At 40.5% G+C, this 25,373-nt stretch overlaps 1 protein-coding gene across 3 annotated transcripts in view; it reads right to left on the reverse strand.

Annotated features, from left to right (window-relative positions):
• Positions 1 to 308: 308 nt before the first annotated feature.
• Positions 309 to 25,373, reverse strand: part of SLC25A33 (solute carrier family 25 member 33) — a 44,938-nt gene continuing 19,873 nt past the window's right edge. For all 3 annotated transcript variants that reach the window (XM_058304463.2, XM_071217796.1, XM_004470600.5), the window contains 6 exons: positions 21,079 to 21,258; positions 10,237 to 10,314; positions 7,595 to 7,695; positions 5,802 to 5,868; positions 2,390 to 2,670; positions 309 to 787 (listed from right to left, as the gene is read on the reverse strand). In XM_058304463.2, the coding sequence (XP_058160446.1) occupies positions 585 to 787; positions 2,390 to 2,670; positions 5,802 to 5,868; positions 7,595 to 7,695; positions 10,237 to 10,314; positions 21,079 to 21,258 (910 nt within the window). In that variant the 3' untranslated portion in view covers positions 309 to 584. The remainder of the gene's footprint in view (positions 788 to 2,389; positions 2,671 to 5,801; positions 5,869 to 7,594; positions 7,696 to 10,236; positions 10,315 to 21,078; positions 21,259 to 25,373) is intronic.

The following is a 25,373-nucleotide window of genomic DNA, read 5'->3' on the forward strand; positions in this document are numbered from 1 at the left end:
TAGTGCCAGAAAGCTGTACTTGTTTTTTCTTCTCAGCAGCCTAAAAGCTTAGGTTATAAATCAGTATGAAAAATCTGAAATGCACAAAGGAGAAAAATAGCTGGGATGTCTGTCCTGGTTGGCACAGTACCACCCAGACGTGGTGCTTCTTCCCTGTCCAGCAGTAGCACATCTTAAAGCCATATTGGAAAACAAGTTGTACTTCTACATTGTTTTTCTTTGTATTTCTAGGGCATGCTTCACTGAAATACTTAAGTCTTTAGCTATAGTTTACAGTACAGTGAACATAAAAGAGGACACAAACCAAATTTATACTTAAATTAAATAGCATGATTTAATTTAGTTGCTGCTTAATCCTGAATCCTCTTAAGTTTAAAAAAAAAAAAAGTTATAATTAACTATTAACGTTAATGAATTAAAACCTTCCAGAAAGCGTGAATCCAAAAGGAAATGTCCAACATGATATGAGCCAGATATTTTATGGCCTTTCCTGTTTCAGTCTCAAATGTTCTAAACATCAATGGAAAAAAAAATTCTCTATAGTTTTTCAGTTTTATTCTTCTAGAGCACAATTTTCTGGCCTGTTACTGAATATGGTCTTCTAACAGGTACACAATTAACTCATAGGTAGACAACACAATGGCAGTATTTGGAATCTGCCTGATGAGCTGGGCAAAAAGTCCTCTATAAAAGGCAAGATAACCTTCTTCCCGGAACACCAGGCGAGCGGTCTGGATGAAAGACTTGTACTTGGTGCCTTCCTCACGGAGCCGTGTCCTTATGACTTCTGCAAAGAAAGAAAGGTGCATTTTGTGCTACAGGTAAACTCCATTTCCAGGCAACACGGGGAAGAAGTCAAACTGACTAGCACACAGCTTTATAACTGTCAGTGTACACCACCTCTATATGTCATCTCAGCTCTATTTGTACAGACAGTCACGTAAATAGAGACAGAAAAGTTAAGTTCTTTTAAGAACATTTTTCAATTCTGGGAATTGGTGAATTATGTTGTTGTTGTCCCCCCCTCCCCCAACCCCCGGTTGTCTGCTCTCTGTGTCCATTCACTGTGTGTTCTTCTGTGAACACTTCTATCCTTATCAGTGGCACGGGAATCTGTGTTTCTTTTTGTTGCGTCATCTTGTTGTGTCAGCTCTCCATGTTTGCGGCACCATTCTTGGGCAGGCTGCACTTTCTTCCGCGCTGGGCGGCTCTCCTTATGGGGCGTGCTCCTTGCGCGTGGGGCTCCCCTGCCGGGGGACACCCCTGCGGGGCAGGGCACTCCTTGTGCGCATCAGCACTGCGCACGGGCCAGCTCCACACGGGTCAAGGAGGTCCGAGGTTTGAACAGCAGACCTCCCATGTGGTAGACGGACGCCCTATCCATTGGGCCAAGTCCATTTTCCAAATTGGTGAATTATGGACATTATACATACATAAAGTACAAAATGATGTTAGCGGGTTAAAAATGGCTTAGTTTGAATGGGACTTAATTTAATATGGTCTATGGTTTTTTACTCCCCATTAAGTAAAATTTATAATTTCACTGACGATGTAATTTGTATTAAATACGGCAGTATCTTCAACAAGACATTCTTTACATGACATGTACTCCTGATCTTTCTCCTTCTTCTAGAATCCTCCACCCTGTCCTGCTTAAAAGCCTTCCTGATCTGGCTCTCTCTCACTCAGGTACCCCCAGAGACAGCACTCAGCAGTCCCTACCAATGAGGCAGGCCTCAGGCCTGCACGCTCAAGAGGCATCACCTGCCTCCCTCTATAAGTCCCGAGGGCCTATCTCATGCCAAGATGCATAACTGGGACTCATACCTGTTAGGTGGACTGATCATAGGCATTTGTCACAGCCAAAAGTACAGCACGTTTTTGAAAACAAAATCTGTTTTTCATGGCACAATAAATTAAGCTATGATGTTTTATTTTTAAGTAGGCTGGAATGGAATCAGCTCTTAAAATTCTTTAAAAAATAAATTTACTCAAAGTGGCCTTACACAGCATCCCATTCAAAGTGGAAACTGAGAGGTTTTTTGTGTTTTTTTTAAGTTTGGCTCCTACGTCATTTTTATTTTTTTCAATCAAGGAAATTTATATAAAATCCAGATTTTTGTCATTTTTCAAAACATCAGAAGTTCAGTTCACCAACACAGAGCCCACATTTCTGCACTAGCAAGAGTTTAGCCCAAATTGGGTGGAGCCAAATAGGTTTCCACCACTCACATAACCTACATCTGATGCAGTTAAACCCAGTTTCCCTTGTCCTCAGGCACCATAGCTGCAGGCATCTGTGCTCCCATGTGTGCTAGGTTCCGCTTTCCTGAGAAGGGACCCAAACCCTACAGCTGATTTACTGCTCCAGAAGAAAAGCCCAACATACCATGTGGATAAGCAATGCAGGAGGCACATCCCTTAGAGAAGGCAGCAGCTGCCATGAGTCCAAAAAAATTTGTGGAATTTTTCTCAGTCCCATTTGTAGAAGAGGCTAATGGACCTTCTTTCAGATACTTCTTTAAACTTTCATAAATAGCAAAACAGATTATAGTTTCTGAAATCCCAGCATACGAGGCAGTTAGTCCTCTGTAGAAGCCCCGGATGCCTTCTGTCCGGTAAACATAGCGAGCACACTGGAGTGTATTCATTTGCTTGGAGCCTCTTATTCTGTAGAAAAGACAACCATGACATCCCCGTTAAAACACACACGAATGCACCTGCTGAGTGTACCGAGTCAGAAATGATGCTCAAGGAATATAAGGAAAAAGTAGCCAGCAGGTGAGACGTATCTTCCCTGTGTTGCCATCATGCTGTGCCTGGGCTCTCCATGAGAGCAGGCCAATTAGGTGGGACACCTGGCGGCCACGGACCATTCTGTGCATCTGTATCAAGAGTCATAAAAAACGTTCACAGCTTGTGACTGAAGCCAGTAAGATATGGAGAGATGCTTTAAGTGAAAAGCAGGACAAAATTATAAGTATAGTTTAAACTATGATACAAATATGTGTTAGGAAATCACTGAAGGAAAATACATCAAAATTCTGATAAAGAGGAGAGTATACTGGTGCTCTCTTATTTCTTTAGTCTCCAAATTGCTTATTTTAATTTTTTTACTAATTTATAAAATATAAATATCCACTAGGCTATGAAATAGAAAAACGTTAAAATTAAGTGTTCCTACCCAATGATCTGAAGTATTCATCAACTGCCTGACTGCAGGGCAAAATGAACAGCCCAAGGGACATAATCTTGTTGACAATGGCCATGCGTCAAGCAGCATGCCTGCAGAGATGCAAACCAGCTCGCCCCGCACAGCTCCATCAGCTTTAACCAGTCTCTCCACCTGCCTTGCTGCGTCTCTGCAGAAGCCGCTTGCTGAGCCCTCACTGGAGCAACCTTTCTAACACCAATCGCACCATTTTGCACCCCTTGCTGAAAATCCTCCAATGCAGGGTTTCTCACCTGTGGCACTACTGACATTTCAGGCTGGATAATGCTGCGTCACGGTGGCCTGCCCTGAGCATCACAGGACAACGTTGTGCAGCATCCCTTGCCTCCACCCACTAGATGCCACTAGCATCTCACCCAAGTTGTGGCAACCAGCAAGGTCTTCTGCCACTGCCCAATATGTCCCCTGGGGGTGGAATCTTCCATGCTGTGAATTGTTGCCCCTCTGGCTTCCCACTGTCCTCAACAGAAAGCCATGGCCCAACTCCACACGTCTTCCCAGGACCATGAAGAAGCCTCTCCAGCTGTATCTTCCCATAATTCCCTGCTCTTCCAGGGCACACACATGGCATTACTAACCACTCTCTCTTCTGGCAATTCCCCAGAATCGGCTAAGATTGTCTCAAGCTTGCTTGCTAGCTTGCATTCACTTCTCTGCCTGAAGTGCTCTTTACTGCTGCCCTACCCCCACCCAGCTATTCTTAAGAAGGTGGCCAGGGTGTTGCTGCCTCAGGTGCCCCTGCAGCCCTCTCCCTCCGCCCCTGCCTAGTCAGTCCAGTGGACCCTCACAGTCCAGTGGTGCTGTGGGTCCCTTGTACACCAGACTGTAGTTGCTTCTAGTTCCTGTGGTCCTCTAAATCCTCATGGTTTAGGGACACGTGAACAGAGCCACCCCGACAAAGCTTTCAAGTGCCCAGAGCATGATCATTTGTAGGCAGAATGAAGAGGAGCAGCTAAAAGCTCTCAGCTGACGTGTTCACTATGGGTTCTCTATGTGAACACTTGGCTTAGGAGTGATTATCAAGGTTGCAGGATTTCACCCTGCTGAGTAACTGATCCACTGAAGGCTTCTAAGCAAGGGATCTGTTCCAAATGACTGGACCTGCAGTTCAGGAGGCTATGTCAGGTAGAATGGATTGGGAGAAGACCAATTCAGACATTACTGTGGTAATGAGGGAGAAAATGAACTAAGGCAGGCTCCTACCTATCCTTCTGGGGCATTTTATTCTTTCCCCCTTTCCCCACAGGCAGCCTATAGTCAGAGTGGACTAGGTGGAACTTTCCAGTACCTGCTCATACCTCTATGCAACACAGAAATACGAGTTCTTAGAAATCAAGCGGTTTCTTGAATGTGGATGGGTATGGCAGGGTGATGACATCATTAAGGCCCAACTGAAGTCAGCATCCCTCTAATTACGAAAGCATGCCGACGTCCACGCGAGGACGGTGATACATGGGCCTCTGCACAACTGGAACTATTTTCTAGTCACATTACAGCCATTGCTGTAATATCATAAAACATTGTTTACCACCATCAAATCTTTGAAATTATCATAGTTATTGGACCACACCTGAACCCTGTTATTTATTATTAAAGAAGCAAATTACTTTATCCACAAATTTTCTAATATTGATAACTACATTTCAGTATAATTGGTTTCCATTGTTTTTAAGAAATTTTATTCAAAAAATGCCCCATTGAGGAGCAGATGTGGCTCAAGCAGTTGGGTGCTCACCTCCCACGTGGGAGGTCCCCGGTTCAGTTCCCGGTGCCTCCTAAAGACAAGGAGCAAGATAGCAAGCTGGCACAGCAAGCTGCCCCGAGATGATGCAATGAGGAGACACACCGAAAGACCAAGGCAGGAGGGAATTGATGTGGTTCAAGTGATTGGGTGCTTCCTTCCCCACATAGGAGGTCCCAGGTTCATTCCCAGTACCTCTTAAAAGAAGACAAGCACACAAAGAAAGCACACAACGAACAGACACGAAGAGCAGATAGCAAGTGTAAACAATGGGGTGGGGGTGGTGGTAAATAAAAAAAAGGAGGGGCCCATAGGCTTACCAGACTGCCAAAGGAATCCATGGCACAAAACATTACCCCTGGCTAGAGTTCCAGGGCAGAAATGCAGTCTTTTTGAGGGCCTTGGAAATGAAAATTACCCCTTTGCAGACAGAAGGCATTTACTGTCCTCCCTTATGGTACCTTCAAGATTGAAAGAAAGGCCATCCACAGTGCCCCAAACAGAGGTGAGGTCGGCAAAGAGCAGAAACCCCGTGACCAACCAAGAAGGAAGTCAGGAAGTACAGAGCAGGAAGCACTACTAGAAGAACTCTGCATCCTCCCTTGTTGGTGATTTCTATTGGTCCTTTTTTCCCATGATGACTGACAGTACAATTCTCAAAAGAAAAGGAGTTTCTACAAATGCTTATGTTTAGAAAATACAAGGGAGGCAATGGTTTCGGATAGTGTGCATCTCACTCTACCACTGCAGCTGGGGAGAAGGAAAAAAAAACCCCAAGAATTCTTCCTATATCAAGGAAAGTGGGAATAGGAACAATTAGTAGCTTACCTCCCTTCTAGCTGCATCCGGGTTTTAACCATCCAAATAGGATTCATTAAGGAATTTGTGACAAAAGCTGGAAGAAAACAACAAGAAAATGTTTTCAGTGAACACAGCGCTTAATAAAGCTATCTTTCTATCTTTACAATAAACTATGGGATAAGAAAGTCAATGGCTTAATGATAAAAATGGAGAGCAAGAAGCCGTTACATTCTATATTGCAGGAGGACACTATATTTCCTCCTAAAATCTAACACTTATACAGTTTCGGTGGACCTAAAAGAAATCTCGATTTCAACTTTCTAGTGCCGTCTACTCTTTCCAACCTCTAGGTGGTGCTGTTGATGTGACTCCTAAGGTAACTATGAGACTATCCTAAAATCCAATTTATAAGCTTTGGGTCCAGAAAAAATTTGTTTTAAAAAGTTGCTGTCTAATCCAAAAAGTGGTTTTTGTCTAACTTTGAAATGAAGGAACTAAATCTCCAAGAACCTGCATTTAAACTTAGAAGTTGTAATGCCTGACATTTTAAGACTGTTCGGCTTATGGCATTTTTAAAAACCACTTTACACTGCTAATCATTCAGCCTAACAGAGAAAAAGCAATGCCCTGTTATTAGACATGGTTACTCTTCCCTCATAGCTCATGCCCTCCGAAGTCCCGAGTAAGAGGAGTAACTAGGTAAGATGGTGGTGGTTTTCAACACTCCCTTCAGGCCCACTTCATTTACCAGGGGCTCTTCTGAGTTATCTTTGCAAAAGTTACAAAACTGACGAATATGTTTTGGTTTATGGCTAATGCACTGTCAGCCAATAAAGTGAAGATTAACTTGCTTCTGAAACCACATTTCCTTCTCAGAGCTCCCCATAAAAAAAATGTCTTTTTTGTGTCTAGTGGCTTTCCTTAATATTATTTTCTATTCAAGATCCAGAAATTAATAACTATAAATACTCAAATGGGTTGTTAGTACTTTTACTTGGAATAACAAAGACAGGCAAGATGGAGTGCACACTTTACCAACAGGCAGAAGGCCTCGATTTTTAATAAAATGATGATTTAGATTCTCTAAAATGCCATTCTATTTAAACAAACATAAAACTATGTTAAAAAAAAAACAACACAAAGCTTTTGCCTTAGCAATCTATAAGCCCAACATGGTATTTTGCTATTGTTTTAGGAGGTACCGGGGATGGAACCCAGGACCTCGTACATGGGAAGCAGGAACTCAACCACTTGAGCTACATCAGCTCCCCCAAAGTGTTTTTGTCAAGTACTGGGGGAAGGAGGGAGGACCTTGCTATGAATTTTCTCTAGTGAGTGAAAGAACTTTCTTAAAGAGAACAGAAGCTACCTGACCCGTCACCCACCCCACTGAAAGAAGCCCTGAGTCCTCATTCTATAGTCCAATTGTTAAGGACATTAACTGCCAAGGGTATGTCAGCTGTGCTGGACCCTGCAGGAAGTACGAAAAAGAAGCCCTGAGTTTAGAAAATAACTTAATGGAGAAATAGGAAGACATGAAAAACAAATGAATATTCCTTTAAAAGAAACAACGCTATGAAGTAGCATGCATGAAAATGTGAATTTTTAGGAAGAATAAAAAGCTTTAGTGGTGGAAGAAATGGAACCAAGTTACCAACTGTTCACAAACACTCATTCTATCAACTAAAGCTTTAAAAAAATTATTTTAGGTACAAAAAGAAGCAGAGAGCTTATTTCTCTAATTCCAGAAAAAAGCTGTATGGCACGATGCATGCTTTAGGAAAATGAGAAACTGATCTCCACTCACTAGGGTTACATACCTGCAGAGCCAGCTGAGAAAATATGCACAACATTGCTATTAGGCACAAAAATGCCATTAAATTGCTCTTTGGCTTTGGAGTAACATGCAAAGTACACAGCCCTGTTAGAACAAAGAAAGAATGCTATAAAGAAATTGTCACGGCATGACATAAACTGCTACAAAACTGTCTTCATTCTGAATTAACTCGCCAGAGAAATGTTAATTCTTTAAGCACTAACACATTACATATCTTTTAAAAATTTGTAATATTTCTAAAATATAACACACTTGTCCCGCCCTATACCAAAAAGTGAGTAAGTCAGGTATAATCTAATTTTTTTTAGGAGATACCGGAGATTGAATCCAGGACCCAGGATCTCGTACATGGGAAGCAGGCACTCAACCACCGAGCTACATTTGCTCGTGAGTTTTTTGTTTATTTGTTATTAGGAGGTAACAGGGATTGAACCCAGGATCTCATACGTGGGAAGCAGGTGCTCAACCACCAAGCGACATCTGCTCCCTGCACTATTTCTGAGGACATGGGAGCACATAGGAATGCCACCCTGCAGTGATCTCATGAAGAGGTCCTTGTCTGCCCCTCCAATGAATACGTTCCCTCACACTCCAGAAACTGACTGCTCCAAGTGCGGTTCAGCCTCCTCCCACAGCTTCCTGGTCTTCTCTGTCTGCTTTTTCTTCTGTTTTCCCTCTTATTGGGGCTGGGGCGTAGGGACTGTTGGGATTTCCCTGATTCTTTACTAGCAATGCCAGGGAAAATGCCTTTTTCTCTCTACTGGCCCATGGATCAAACATAAAAAATATTTTTCAGCTTAGGATCTTCACTACTTATTATTGTGTTCTCAAACAGTTTTCCGTTTTTTTGTTTTTTTTCTAGGTTCCATTTGTTCTAAATGGGTTAGGTAGCCAGGAATTTCCACAGATAAACATTACCATATCAGTACTTCCCACATGTAGATAACTCTTATTTTCTGTCCTTACTTTCTATCTGCAATATGTTTACTACAGAGTATTCATAATACTCTACCCCTTATTACTTCAGACAGTACTTTCTATTTTTTAAGTAGAACTGTACACACATATTACAAAATTCCAAAGGGAAAAAAAGGGTTTAATAAGCCTCTGCATTTTTACATCTCCAGGCAATTCTGTATACAAAATGTGAGCACTGATCTTGAAGAACTTGAGAAGCTTTTAGTCTTCACCTTGTATAAAACAATATTCTCATTTTATTGTAAGGCTAAATTCTCTTTAAAAGCTGTTTGAATGTTCTATGAACTATGAATATGGGTGGATACACATATAAGTAAGTATCCCAGGCCAGTCACTCAGCCTCAGAGTTCCCCTTCTGGGAGGCAATTTCATATCTACCTTTCCAGAGATAGTCTATCCATACAAACACACATATATACACGTTTTTTCTCTTATATGTTCACTTTTATTACCACACATATTTATCCTAGGCAGCAGTACTGGCGGACAGACTTTCTGCAAAGATGGAAATATTCTCTGCGTTCTCTAGCACAGTAGCTACAAACGACAGTGCATACTGAGTACTTAAAATGTGGAGAGTGAGACTGAGCAACTGAATTTTCTATTTGAAATAATATAAATTTAAATAGCCCCACATGGCCAGTGGCTACTGTATTGGGACAGTGCAGTGCTATATATTCTCACAGGCTTGAAGATAATGTTTTATTTATGGGGTGGCATTTATCCCTCAAAAAGAATGATCATGTTGGTAAACTAATTTATTCCTCTGGGTGTAATACCCTTTGATTGTATTAAATTCAGCTGAGGTGTCTGATTAGCTTACCTGTTAAGATTAGGGTTTTTTACTTCCTGGGTCTGACATAAATGGACACTCACACAAGCAGTTACACAGATCATTTTTTGATCCTGCCATGTGACAGGAAGGAGAAGGCTCAAACAGCTAAAGCCCTGGGGTGAGATGAAACATTGCCCCTGACAGCTTACAGCAGAGACTGGGAAGAGAGCCGAGACTGATACAGGGGGCCCGGAAAGAAACAAGCCTATGCCAGCAGAGAAACAGAGCCTCAAAAGGAAAAGGTAGCCCACAGGGGCATGCAGAGACCAGCCACAGATCAGCAACCATTCTGCTTCAACACATGGCAACTGACTTTGGTGAGAAAGCAACCTTGAGTTGGACTTTTCACAGCCTTTTAACTGTAAGCTTTTACCCCAGATAAATACCTTTATAAAAGCCAACAGATTTCTGGTACTTTGCATTGGCAGCCCTTTGGCGACTAATACATAAAGTAAAGCTTGAAAGCTTAAAGAATTCCTCCACATCAGTCCTTCAATGTGCATAGGGATCATCTGGGGATCTGGTGAAAACACAGATTCTGATGTGGGTCTGGGGTGTGGCCTGAGACTGTGCATTCCAAACCAGCCCGCAGGTAACACCCAATGCTGATGGCACAGCACACTTTGAAAAACAAAAGTTTAGGTTACAGTTGGCGAGAGCAGATGAATTTTTAGAAATAAGAATAAAATAACTAGAATCTCTTTCATATACAGTCATTGCTGACTCTTTCTGTATGTCAGATGACGGTCACTGAATGCTCTCACCCTTCGATTACACTGCAGGTAGAAGGCAGCTAAGAGTTTAATGCTTACCTTGACGGAGCAACTCCAACCAAATTTGGACCCAAGCCTCTAAAAAGTGACTTTGGTCCCTCCTTCTCCAAGATTGACCTGAAAAAGAAGAAAACACGTATCGTTAAAACCCCTCAGGTAAGGCCTATGGAAAATAACCAGGCGTCAACCTTCATATTAGTTCCTTGTTCGAATTAAATGCTAGCTCTCAGATTCTTATCTGCTTGTAATATTATAATCCAGAATCAGAAGGCCATAAAACACTTTCATTCATTCAGTGAAAAACAAACAAACAAAAAAATACTACAAGAATTACAGCTAGACTAGAAGCCCTTCCCCTTGTTCACACCAAGAGAAAATGTGAGCATTTGTACCACACCCTGAAATCCTATTACCGTAGTGTGAGCACCTGGCCAAGAGTCTGATACCCGGAACTAAGCCCTCCTGATAACAAGACTCACTGTGCAACAGTTCAGAGATTTCTTTGCATGGTATTTCTTTTGGATTTATTCCTTATTTATAATTCTATCTTCTAGATCTTTACTTACAGTCGAGCCCTAAACGGGTATAACAGGAACAGAAATATCAGATGCTTCTAGTTTTCATGGGCTGTATGTCCAGAGTCTAGTATCTCCAATCCAAAGTTAATACTGTGACTATTTTTTTTTAAATGTCCAATATGGTTTCTAGTTAAAAGTAAGTCAGAAAATTTTACAAAGATTTATAGAACATTCCTTAGAGGTATTTTAGCACACCAAGAAAGTGACTCTTGAAGTTGGTTACATTCTTTGCAATGGCTCAATTTTTATGGTTTCTAATAGAGCCTACATTATTACTGTCCTCTCCAATTTATTTATTTATTTTTTTAAACTGAGGATTGTTCTTTACTTGTAACTGATATCTGATCTAGCTCACAAATTACAACCTAGTCCAAGGAATTTATATACTGTTCTACCTTCACTACCTTCTTAACTAGGGTTAAGATAAACACACCTTCCACTTTATGGAATAAATACCCCTATAAAGCTAACAATAAAGTGAATACTGTCAACTTTATTTCTCCTATTTTCCCCTTTTCCCATGGAGAAGATTTCCAAAACTAAGTCGAACATTTTGATGCAAAAGGTTATCTAATATTCTTATGGCCTGGCTGGATGATGTTAAAATTTTATCCATTCACAGTTTTCTTTCCCATTCTTTCCTTCCTCAGAGCATTTTAACTTATGATTGGTTTTTTAAAATCAATTTTACAATAGCATTGAAAATAATAAAATACAAAGAATGAATTTAACTAAAAGACTTGTATGCTGAGAACCACAGAACAGAACTGAGAGAAATAAAAGAAAGCCTAAATGAATGGAAAGACAAATGGGTCAGGCGATTTATTTATAAAGAAGGCATTACCCCCCGCCCCCCAATGATCTACAGAGTCAGCGCAATTCTTATTCAAAGTCTCAGCTGCCTTTTGTGATAAAATTGACAATCCAGTCCTAAAATTCAAATGGGAATGCAAGGGACCCAGAATAACGAAAACAATCTTGAAAAAGAAGAAAATTGGAAGACGCATCCTTCCCAAATTCAATACTTATCACAAAGCTTCAGTAAACGAGACCATGAGGCACTGGCACTAGGATCAGCACGTGGATCAGTGGAAGATGATTTCAAGTCCAGAAACAAACCCTCATATGCACAGCCAACTGGTTATCAACAAGGGTGCTAAAATGACGCAGATAGGAAAGAATAGTCTTTTCAACAAATGATGAAGGGACAAATGGATATCCACAAGCAAAAAGAATAAAGGTGGATCCTGACCTCATACCTCACGTTTTTGTAACTCATATAGAAAAATTAACTGAAAATGTATCACAGACCTAAATGTAAAAAATCCTATAAAACATTCAGAAGAACACAGAGAGTCATGGACCTAGCAGTAAGAATTTTTTTTTAGATATGACATCAAAAGATAAAATATGGTTAAGTTGGACTTCCTCAAAATTAAGAACTTTTGTACTTCAAAGGGTACCACCAAGAAAGTAAAAAGACAACCTATAGAATGATAGAAAATATTTGCAAATTAGACATCTGATAAAGGACTTAAACCCAGAATATATAATTAACTTATAAGTCAATAATAAAAAGACAAATAAGCTAATTAAAAAGTGGGTAAAGGATTTGAATAGACATTTCTCCAAAGAAGACATAAAAATGGCCAATAAAAACATACTTACCATCATTAGTCATTACGGAAATGCAGAAAAAAACCACCAAGACTTTATTTACAACACTAGAATGGCTATAATAAAAAAGATAGAAAATGTTGTTGCGAATATGGAGAAATTGGAATCCTTGTACATTGCTGGTGTAAACATAAAATGGTGCCACTCTAGAATAGTTTGGCAGTTCCCTCAAAAGTGAATCTAAAGTCACTGTACGACCTAGAACTGAAAACACACGCTGCACAAAAACTTGTACATGAATGTTCCTAGCAGCACTATTCACAGGAGTCAAAAAGATGAAATGTCCATCAATAGACAAATGTATAAACAAAATGTGGTTATGTACATTCAATGGAATATTATTCAGCCAAAAAAAGGAACTGATACATATTACAACAGGGATAAACCTTGAAAACCTCAAACTACATGAAAGAAGCCAGACACAAAGGCCATATATTGTATGATTCTAATTTACAAGAAATGCCCAGAATAGGCCCATATATAGCAACAGAAAGTAGAATTAGTGATTTTCAGGGCCTGGGCAAGAGGAGAGCAGTTGGGAGTGACTGCTAAGGGGTATGGAGATTCTTTTTGGGGTGAAGAAATGTTCTAGAATTGGATAGTGGTGACAGTTGCACAACCCTGTGAATATACTCAAAACCACTGAATTGTATACTTTAAAAGGGTGAATTTTGTGGTATGTGAATTAAGGTGTTAAAAAGAAAATAAAACCTGGCAAGGAGGAAGAAAGGGTTCACTGAAAAGGATCTAGAAAGCAGGAATGATAACAGCAGGAACAGTCATAAAACAAAATTTAGTTCTGTGCTAAATCAATCACTTGCAATAAATGATAAAACTGGAACACGGAATGTGGATTAGATAAAAAACATATCAATATTAAATTTCCTGAAATTGAAAACTATACTATGGTTTAAGAGAATACCCCTGCTCTTAGGAAATAAACACTGACATATATCAGTGGGTACAGGGAAACGATGCTGTAACCATTCTCAGAAGGTTCAGAAAAAACATGCATGTATACAATGAGCAAATGTGAAAAAGCAAAATGGTAAAATATTAAAAATTGATGACTCTGGGTAAAGGGCATAAAAAATTATTTTTACCATTCTTATAACTTTTCTGTAATTTTGAAATTATTTCAAAATAAAAATTATTTTTTAAAAGCTTGTTGAAGTCATAAAAATATTGAATTTGTGATTCTAGCCCATGAAATGATGGAAAACAAAGGTCGGTAAACACAATTCTTATGTTTCTATAAATAAATACTGCAAAATGAAATTCACGATGTTTCAGTGAATTTTCAAACTGGTACAAAAATAAGCCATTTGGCCCTTAATAGAAATACAAGAATTGAAAGTTTTCAATTTAAAAATAATTTATTTGTTTCTCCTATCAGTATTGTGTTTTTAAAAAGCTGAGCACCCTGAACAAAAACATCTTTCAAATAAGACCTTGAAGCGACCTAGATTATAATACGGTATGTAATAAAGAGTTTCCAAATGCTAAGTACTTTAAACAGATTTGAAAGCTCAGATTCTCTCTGTGATCATCATTAATGTACCCTGAACAACCCTGAGTTTCCTTCAAGTACAATTAGGGGAACCTCTGGTTCCAAGAGCTCAAAGCCTCTCCTCTATAATGCAGTAGGGAACACACGTCCTCGGGTGACTCCGGCCTTTTAAGAACTGCAGAAAGACTGTCGCCATAGTTACGCATATTAACAGTGGGCAAAAAGTCAAGTCTCTGTTACATAATCCAAATATCTAACCTAGCTGGATGTTTACAAAACTCGTCCGGAACAATCAAGTTCCTACTATAAATGGGTGCACTTCAGTTTCAAAATAAGGCATGTAAGGATACAGACAAATTTTCCCACAGTCACATAAACTTTCATTTAAGAAAGAAATGCAAAAAAGGAATAGGGTCTTATTTGGAGCAGTTCCTTCTCTTCACTAGTTTTAGATAATAAGCAAATCACTGACTAATCCAAGACAAGTATCTCATCTTAATGTCAGGTTCTAAAAGATTAAGACTAGCACACTAATATATTACTTCTCAGATTAAACTTTCAACCACCCACTGTCCTTGATATATTTCAATCTACTAAGGACTAGTTTAACTGTAGAAACTGGTGAAGAAACAGAAAATTTAATTTTAAAAAGGTACGATACTAGAAAAACAAATGAAAATAAGGTGCCTGTGAAGTTTAAAAAATAGAGTTCTGATGAGGGAAAAAAAAAAAAAGACTCATGTTACAGCAGATACCTGAAATAGAGATTTTATTATCTGTTGGTAAATTTAATAGTCAAGCCTCAATGTGTTAAAAATCTTCCCTTTTTCTCTTTAAGTAACTACATTTAAAATAAAGATTACTGGTTTCCCAATGGAGAATTTTTTTTTCCCTACTAACATGAGATGCCAGAAAACACTGATTTGCATTTTGAAGAATAAATTACCTCAAAACAAATTCTGCGGTCTGGTAAGGCTTTTATAGTAGTACCCCCTGAAAGTGTAAAACTAATAACAAGAAGCTTCCTTTTAGAAGAATGACCAGGCAGCGGACTTGGCCCAGTGGTTAGGGCGTCCGTCTACCACATGGGAGGTCCATAGTTCAAACCCCGGGCCTCCTTGACCCATGTGGAGCTGGCCCATGCGCAGTGCTGATGCGCGCAAGGAGTGCCGTGCCACCCAGGGGTGTCCCCTGCGTAGGGGAGCCCCACGCGCAAGGAGTGTGCCCTGTAAGGAGAGCCGCCCAGTGCGAAAGAAAGTGCAGCCTGCCCAGGAATAGTGCTGCACACACGGAGAGCTGACACAACAAGATGATGCAACCAAAAGAAACACAGATTCCCATGCCGCTGACAACAACAGAAGTGGACAAAGAAGATGCAGCAAATAGACACAGAGAACAGACAACCGGGGTGGGGGGGGGAGGGGAGAGAAATAAATAAATTAATCTTAAAAAATAAAAGAAATGAAAAGAATGACCATGTTATTCATTTGGGCTCTTGATAAACCCAATGTCTTCTGAAAATATGAACAGACAACCGCACCAGGCTGTGTGGTAGGGAAAGGCCTGGACTTTTGATAAAGAAGCCTCTCTGCAGACCACCTTCACTGCCTTTAGCTTAGGGATGGTCAAGAGTAGAAACAGCTAATCCAATAACCCAGGGGAGAAGATGGTGGCTGAAAGTAGCCAGCTGTTAAGCCATCCTAAGACAATGCTTCTGATGTCAGTAAACTGCCTCTATGTAAGTGCTAACAGATTATTTCTAGAACTTACTAACAGGAAGACACGCGTTCTCCCTCTGGAACAAGTGTGTTTTCTTCAGATGAGAATTATGTAATTTATTCCACTTTTTGTCCTGACCACCAAGAAACTCAGTTATGAATCTTACATTTAAAAAGCACAGAAAGGACATGTTATAACGACAGCTACTAATATTTATTATTTACATGGTGAGGGGGATGTTAATCCCTTCATATATGCATTATCTACTGACACCTCAAAATTCATTCATTCATTAATATATATCAAAAGCCTACCCTCAGGCAACATTCTAGGAGCTTGGGGATACCCTGGCATTAAAACCAAAGTTCCTACCTCTGAGGAACTTCCATTCTAGGGGAAGTAATGGGAACGGCAGAGAGAGAAAACAACAAACAATAAGTAGACCATATGCTGGACAGAGGTAAGTGTTGTGGATAAAAATAAAGCAGAAATGGAGGATGGGGAGTAGAGGCAGGCTCCTGTTTTAAATAGCAGGAACTCGGCATGGCTTTCCTGCCAAAGTGACAACTGGGAGCCAGCCATGCAGATAATGCTGTGTACAAAGGCCCTGCTGTAGAAAATGTTCCTGGCCTTTTAAAGGAGCAGAGGTTAGTGCATCTGGAGGGGCAAGGGGTAGGACAAGGGACAGCAGGAAGGAGGGGGAGACTAGGAGATGAAATCAGAGAAGTCAAGGGAGGGGGCTGCAGCTGTGTAAAGCCTGGTAGACCACTGGAATAGCGCTGACTTTGGGAGGGAGATGGTATTTGAGCAGAGGTACCTGGAGGAAGGTCTGAAGCTAGAAGTCCAATAAGGAAGCTAAGGTGAGGGAAACAGTTGCTTGGTCCAGGACAGAAGTGGAGGAAGGGGCGGAAAGGAGGTAGATTCTACAGCTATTGTGAAGGCAGAGTTGAGAGAATTTCCTGAGGTTTGAGAGAAATAAGAGGCAAGGATATCTGATTATACCAAAGATCACTGATTGTACACTTTGGATGAATTGTATGCTCTATTTATATGTACTAATAAAATTGGTATAAAAAAAAAATGGTGCCAAGGATGACTAGGAGGCTTTAGGCCTGATACATGGAAGGACAGAGTAACCTTTAACCAAGACAGAGCAGACTCCAGGAGCAGCAGGTTTGGGTGACTTTGGGTTTGTATGTCATACTTTGGGTGCCCATTAAACATTGAAGCAGAGATGTCAAAAAGGCAGCTGGATGGAGAGTGTGAGGCTAGAGTAGAAACACTGTCAGCTTACAGAGGGTACTGAAAGCCACAAGAGTAAATGAAATTACCAAAGGGGTGGATATAGCTAAAGAAGAGGTCGTAGGTCTGAGTCCTGGGACCCTCCAACATCAAGAGGTGGTGAGGGTGGAGATGCAGCAAAGGAAACAGAAGCAGCAGCCACGGAGGAAGGAGAATATGGTGCTAGACATCTTTTTTTTTATTTTTAAAAGATATATAGATCACACAAAACGTTACATTAAAAAATATAGGAGGTTCCCATATGCCCTACGGCCCACACCCCCTACTTTTCCCACACTGACAACTTCTTTCATTAGTGTGGTGCACTCCCTGCACAGCATGGGTCATAGGCTCCTAGACGTCTTAGGCTGTGGAGTGCAAGCACTGTTTCCTTTTGAAGAAAGAAGGTTGGCCTAGCTTCTAGGGCATTTTTTGGTTTGTTTTTTACTTTGAGATACTCCAAATCTTTCTTAGAATTAGGTGAATATACATAAAATATGACTTTGGATGAGTCATTTAACTTCTAACCTGTATTCCCTTAGCTATAATACAGGGGTAATATGCCCGTGTGCTAATCTCATACGTTTGCTGTGGAAAGGGAAGAAAAAAATCAATGAAGTGCTAGAGAAATTCATATTTTTTACTTGAAAGCTCTTAAATATCAGCTGAGGCATGCTGGAGAATCTTAAAAATATATAGAGGGAATCCGGTGATGTGGGAGGAGTGGGGGGCTGGGGAATGGGGGTATATGGGATCCTCTTATAGTTTTAATGTAACATTTTTGTATGATCTATGTATCTATAAAATTTTTTTAGAAATCTATTAAAAAAATAAGAAAAAAAAATAGAGGGAAGCAGATGTGGATCAAGTAGATGAGTGCCTGCTTCCCACATGGGGAGGGTCCCAGGTTCAGTCCCCAGTGCCTCCTAAAAACAAAAAAAAACTTGGAGCTGGGGATTGAACCAGTTCAATCCCCAGCTCAGGGACCTCAAAAAACAAAGGGGAGAGGGGAGAGAGGAAAGAGAGAGGGGAGAGGGGAGAGAGAGAGGAGAGAGAGGATACACACACACACACACACACACACACACACACAGGAGATACAAAAAATACATCTGCAAAAATTTGAAATACGGACACATTCCCATATACCTTCCAGATTATGATTGCGACTTGGCAGGAGTGCTCCTGAGGGCTCTAGAGACATCTGGACACCAAAGTCAGGGCAGACAACCCAGGAAATCGGCATCCTGTTGGTGGGCCTTACCTTGGAATATGTTAATTTATCTCCCCAATGTAACAGAGTTAGACTCATTTATAATTTCCCCACATATGGTTCTTATGCCCCTTTTATTTGAACCTATAATTAGCACTATACTTATATCTTCAGTCTACTCATAAGACAGTTGAGCCCTGAATCTCAGCAGAGTTGTAGCCACCACCTACTCTCCAATTCACTGGACTCACCCAGGATAACTAACAAAATGATGATGGACAATGCCCATTCCAAAAAACAGAGAGTATCTACAACTGCAAGCAACAGAGTTCCACCCATCTGCTCCCATGGGATCTAAGCTCCCGCTCAATCGGAAGCAGAGCGGGCATCACCATCCCAAATCCTCAAGATTGAGGAATGAACAAACATAAGGAGGGAATGCAACTACGGACCAAAGTAGACATTACTATTCTAGTAATGGAGGAACTTGTAACACTGATATAAACTCAGTGGTTGCCAGAGGTTCTGAGGGGAGGAAAAGGAAAGAAAAGGTGTAACATGGGGTATTCTGGGGACACTGGAATTGTTCTGCATGCTATTAGAATGACAGATACAGGTCATTATACATTTTGTCAAAACCTATAAAATTTTGCGGTGCAAAGTGTAAACTGTAATGTAAACTACAGATCATAGTGAGTAGCAAAGCTTCGATATTTGTTCATCAACTCTAACAAACATGCCACACTAACGAAAGATGTTGTTAATGGGGGAAAGTAGAGGAGGAAGAGGGGATGGACGTATATGGCAATCCCCTATTATTTTCAATGTAACTTTTCTGTAATCTAAAACTTCTATAAGCAGGTTGGCCCTGCTGATATCCACAGTCTTTGGTAATAGTTCCCCAAGGAAATAATCATGAGTTATTTGGCAAGCATGTCAAGAGGAAGCTCATTCTGAATGTTAGTAAAGTTAGCAAACTACCTATTTCTGTGTCAATATGCCCAAAGCACTTTCTGTTCCTGAGAAGAAAGGTGCCACCTAAGACACCCCCATTTGCCTAGGCTTGTAAAAAGGCAAACTTGAGAGGTGGGCATTGATCAGTCATGTCTTCTTGAGGACCATGGATTTGAACCTCTGCTTTCAGAAATCAAAGGGTGCCTCTACATTTCTGTGCTTCAGTTTTTCCTGTGCCCATCCCTAACCTCTGCCTTTTGTGTCTCTCATCCCCTTCTCAATGTTTAATTAAAAAGAACAACCTCCTGGAGTCTTGGATACCACCTCCCTTTTCGCACTACGAACCTTGCCCCCAGCAGCTCGTCTTGCTGTCCGTTCTTTGCTCAGGACACTCAGATGTGCCAGAGGCCTGAATGACTCACAGGTTGGTTCTGCAAACAAAACTTACCTAAAAATAAATTAGGCAATTTCCATTTCATTCTACCTTATCTAAAATGTGACTGAACTCTGCTCAAATTGCTGGGTATGGGAAGCAAACATGATTCAACTGATAGAGCATCCACCTACCATATGGAGGGTCCAGGGTTCGATTCCCAGGGCCTCCTGACCTGTGTGATGAGTTTGCCCACGTGCAGTGCTGCTGCATGCAAGGAGTGCCGTGCCATGCAGGGGTGTCCCCTGTGTAAGGGTGCCCACACAAAAGGAGTGCACCCCACAAGGAGAGCCGCCTCATGTGAAAAAAGCGCAGCCTGCCCAGGAGTGGCACCACACACACAGAGAGCTGACACAGCAAGATGACGCAACAAAAAACAGACACAGATTCCCAGTGCCGCCAATAAGAATACAAGCAGACACAGAAGAACACACAGTGAATGAACACAGAGAGCAGACAACGGGGAGAAGGGGAGCAAAATAAATAAAATAAATCTTAAAAAAAAAATTGAGGGGTGTTGTGGTTATTAAGACAGTGCACTTTCATTTTATTACATCATTTTTAGTGCTCCCTAACTAGATATCTACACTGATAAATAGCTATATATCTTTTTTCTTTCTTTCTTTTTTTAGGCATTATTGGGGATTGAAACCAGGTCCTCGGCAAATGGGAAGCAGGTGCTCAACCACTACAGCTACACTCATTTTCTATATGTCTTTCTTGAACACATATTCTATAATCTAAATAACGTGTTGGGTTAAATTCAACTAAATTTCTTGATCACCTCTTTTAAAGAACATGGCCCCAAGCTAAATATAGATCTTGTCAAGTGCTCTTCTGAATCTCTGATTTTTGCTTTAAGCACAAAGTCAGAGAAGCCAAATTCAACTTATAAACATTTAATTGCTTTGTAGGCATACAGGATATTTTTAATGGGGTAAAAATAATAAAATAGGCAAAATAAAAAGGAAAAATAAAACAAAATAGGCAGATACCGTATAAATGAAAAAATTTTTTAAAGTCATTTAATTCAATAATACATGGTACAACATTTCTATATATTTAAAATCACTTCTAAATAAAAGCTAAAAAATAAAAACATTTTACTTCCATTTTACTTCCTTTTGAAATATTCACAATTCTTTTTTTGTGTGATTATTCTTAAGTTTTAATTTTGTCCTCCCACTCCATATCTTCTTGCAAGCTCTCACAAGATTCTGGAAAGAGTGACAATCTGATGCAAAAGTGCTCACTTTTTGCATTCTAGTTTGCTTTGTCAGGCTTGCTTTAACTGTCTCCAGATAAGGGCCACATGAACCCCAGGATCCTGCTGCCAAGGGAGCAAGGGCAGAGTTCAAGGGTGATGGTAAAGAAACCTAATTTCTAGGCTTGGAAGAAGGCCGTGCAAACAGAACATTGCCTTTTCTGTGTGCTTTACAAACAGCCTGTGGTGACAGAGGGGGCGGGGGTGTGTGTACACATGGGTGGCAGCAGCCGGAATGGGGATGGGACTTACTTCAGAACCTGCAAGAGCCCAGGTGTCATGGAGGTCGGTCTCACCATCCCAGCTCCACTAATGGTCCCCAGCTGGACCTGTGGATAGTAGACAGTCCGAAGAGCTAAACGTGACGACTGCAACCTGGTCTTAATGACTTCCAGTGGACAAGTGAAAATAGCACCAACTGTGCCCCCACACCTGGAAGAAAAGAAATGATGGCAGGATCAGAAAAATGATACTCTTCTCCATACAAATGAAACATGACACTTAATTTTGCTGTTTTTAAAAATGCATATATGTCTATTTAGTAAAAATTAGAACATACAGGGAGGTTTTCAAAAAATTTGTTGAAATTCCATAAGTCAACAAGTTATCAGCAGTTAATTGAGCACATCCTTCCAGGCTCTCCATAACTGTGAATGCCTTTCCAAGTTGATACACACATACCAACTTCATCATTTGTCATGTTACATGCAGTCTGACATAGTTATGAATTTCAAAAACAGATACTGGATTATGTTTGTAAACTGGTCTGAAGCTGGGCATGACTAAGTTATGATTAGGACTTTGATTGGGCCACATTATTAGGGCACTGAGTGCCCACCCCTTGGTGGGTGGGGACTCACAGATAAAAGGCATGGCAAAGGACAGCGTTCTTGATGTTGGGAGTTTGATGCTGGTCTTAAGCTGGAGCCCTGGGGAGAGAGAGAGAGCTGTTTGCCTGACAATCATACAACTGAGCTTGTGGAGAAAACAGAGGAGATGAGCCCAGAGGAACACAGTAAGCCTGAACCCTCAGTCATCAGCAGCCATCTTGCTCCAACATGTGAAAATAGACTTTGGTGAGGGAAGTGACTTATGCTTTATGGCCTGGTATCTGTAAGCTCCTACCCCAAATAAATACCCTTTATAAAAACCAACCAATTTCTGGTATTTTTCATCAGCACCCCTTTGGCTGACTAATACACATACTATCCCTCTGTATCAATGTACACTATTTTAACCAACTACCTGCTGTTGGATGTTCAGGTCATTTCATGCTGCAATGAATATTTTAGAAAATGTAACGGTGCACAAACAAAAGTCATTCAGATAATGCAACTCTAGCTTTTCAAGCTACTCTTTTATTAAAGTCTGATTAATTTGTTATGGTCAAGGGATTTTTGACAAGGCTGTCAAGACCACTCAGCTGGGCCAGAACAGTCAATTCAACAAATGGTGCTGGGAAACCAGGTAGCCATAAAACAACATCTATGTCATAGGACTTGCAGAGGGAGAAAAGAAGGGAAAGCGGGCAGAAAGAGTATTTGAGGAAATAATTGATGAAAATCTCCCAACACTCATGAAAGAAAGGAACTTACGTGTCCAAGAAGCATAGCATACCTTGATCAGAATAAATGCAAACAGACCTACTCCAAGACACATACTACTTAGAAGGTCAAACATCAATGATAAAGAGAAAATTCTGAGAGCTGCCAGGGAAAACCAAACCATCACATACAAGGAATGCCCAGTAAGACTTAGTGTGGATTTCTCATCAGAAACCATGGAGGGGAAAGCGGACATGGCTCAACTGATAGCATGTCCATCTACTATATGGAGGGTCCAGGGTTTGATACCCAGAACCTCCTGACCCGTGTGGTAAGCTGGCCCACACACACTGCTGCCGCACACAAGGAATGCTGTGCCACATAGGGGCGCCCCTGCATAGGGGAGCCCCAGGTGCGAGGAGTATGCTCTGCAAGGAGAGCCAAGGCCCCCCCCCATGAAAAAAGCACAGCCCACCCAGGAGTGGCACCGCACACAGAGAGGTGAAGTGGCAAGATGATGCAACAAAAAGGAGACACGGTTTCCCAATGCTGCCTGATAATGCAAGAGGACACAGAGGAACACATAGCAAATGGATACAGAAAGCAGACAATGGGGGGTAAGGGGAGAGAAATAAACAAAACAAAACAAAACCATGGAGGTGAGAAGACAGTGGTATGATACAATCAGGATACTGAAAGAGAAAAAATTGCCAGACAAGAATTTTCTATCCAGCAAAATTGTCCTTCAGATATGAAGGTGAGTTCAAAATACTCACAAACAAACAGAAACAAGGAGAGTTCATAAAAAAAGAACCCTCCTGGGAAGCAGATGGGGTGCAAGCAGTTGGGCATCAGCCTACCACATGGGAGGTCCTGGGTTCCATTCCGAGGGCCTCCTAAGGAAGACAAACAAGACAGCAAGCTGACGCGACAAGCTGGTATGGCAAGCTGATGCAACAAGATGACACAATGAGAGACACAACAAGCAGGGAGCAGAGGTGGCTCAGACGATTGGGAGGTCCTGGGTTTGGTTCCCAGTGCCTCCAAAAAAAAGAAAAAAGATGAAGAGCAGACACAGAGAGCATACAACTGACAGACACAGAGAACAGACAGCAAACGCAAACAATGGGGGGGGATAAATAAAATAAATCTTTAAAAAAAAATCCTCCTTTGCAGGAAATATTAAAGGAAGATTTACAGGCAGAAAGAAAAAGATAGGAGAGAGAGCCTTGAGCCTTAGAGGAGAGTGTAAAAGGCAAAAATAGCATAACCAAAAGAATAAAGACAGACAAAAAGATATGACGTAGAAAAACAAAGAATAAAACGGTGGAAGTAAATAATGCATTTACAGTAATATCACTGAATGTGAATGGATTAAACTACCTAGTCAAAAGATACAGGATAACACAATGGATAAAAAAACAGGAGCCACCCATATGCTGCCTACAAGAGACTCACCTTAGACCCAAACTGGCTGAAAGTGAAAGGCTAGAAAAAAATTCTCCACAAAAACAGTAACCAAAAAAGAGCAAGGGAGCTACAGTAACATATAACATTTAAACAGACATTAAATGCAAAAACATTGTAGGAGATACAGAAGGCCATTATATATTAACAAAAAGAACAACCAGAAAAAAATAGTAGTCATAAATGTCTGCACACCTAACCAAGGTGCCCCAAAATACATGAGGCAAACTCTGGCAAAACTGAAGGGAGAAATAGACATCTCTACAATAGTCATTAGAGACTTCAGCACACCACTCATATCATTGGATAAAACAACTAGACAAAAGATCAACAAGGAAACAGAGAACTTGAACAACATGATAAACAAGCAGAACCCAAAAGACATATCACAGAATGCTGTATCCCAAATCAGCAGGTTATACATTCTTCTCAAGTGCTCATGGCTCTTTCTCCAGGATAGACCATGTGTTAGGTCACAAGGTAGGGCTCAATAAATATAAAATGACTGAAATTGTACAAAGAACCTTCTCATATCATAATGGAATGAAACTGGAAATCAATAATAGACTGGAAGGAGTAGGAAGCAGAGATGTGATGTGGGGGCATTTTCAGGACTTGGAGTTGTCCTGGGTGGTACCGCAGGGACAGTTACTGGACATTGTATGTCCTCCCATGGCCCACTAGGTGGACTGGGGGAGAGTGTAAACTACAATGTGGACCATTGACCATGTGGTGCAGCAGTGCTCAGAGATGTATTCACCAAGTGCAATGAATGTCCCATGATGATGGAGGAGTTGTTGTTATGGGAGGAGTGGGGTGAGGATGGGGGGGAAGTATATGGGGACCTCATATTTTTTTAATGTAACATTAAAAATAAATAAAGACAAAGAAAAAAATTTTTTAAAGTTAAAAAGAAAAAGAAAAAAAATAAGACTGGAAAGGGGAAAATTCACAAATGTGTGGAGACTGATCAATGCACTCCTAAACAATCAGTGGGTGAAAGAAAATATTATAAGTGAAATTAGTAAATACATTGAGATGAATGAAATGAGAAAACAACTTAGCAAAACTTATGGGATACAGCAAAGGCAATGCTAACAGGGAAATTTATAGCCCTAAATGCCTGTATTAGAAAAGAAAGAGCTAAAGGCTAAGAGCTAATTGAACAATTGGAGAAACTAGAAAAAGATCATCAAACCATGCCCAAAGCAAGAAGAAGGAAAGAAACAATAAAGATTAAAGGGGAAATAAATGAAATTGAGAGAGAGAAAAAAATAAAGTCAACAAAACCAAAAACTGATTCTCTGAGATCAATAAAATTAACCCCCTAGCTAGATTAACAAAGGAAAAAAGAGAGAAGATACAACCAAGAAAATCAGAAATGAAAGGAGGAAGTTATGACTGACCCCATAGAAATAAAAAGGATCATAAGAGGATATTATGAGAAACTATATGCCAACAAAGTAGACAACCTAGATGAAATGGACAAATTCCTAGAAATGCACAACCTATACTGATGCTACAAGAAATATAAGA

The sequence above is a fragment of the Dasypus novemcinctus genome, chromosome 9 (genome assembly GCF_030445035.2).
Source record: "Dasypus novemcinctus isolate mDasNov1 chromosome 9, mDasNov1.1.hap2, whole genome shotgun sequence".
In the NCBI taxonomy this organism is placed as follows: domain Eukaryota; kingdom Metazoa; phylum Chordata; class Mammalia; order Cingulata; family Dasypodidae; genus Dasypus; species Dasypus novemcinctus.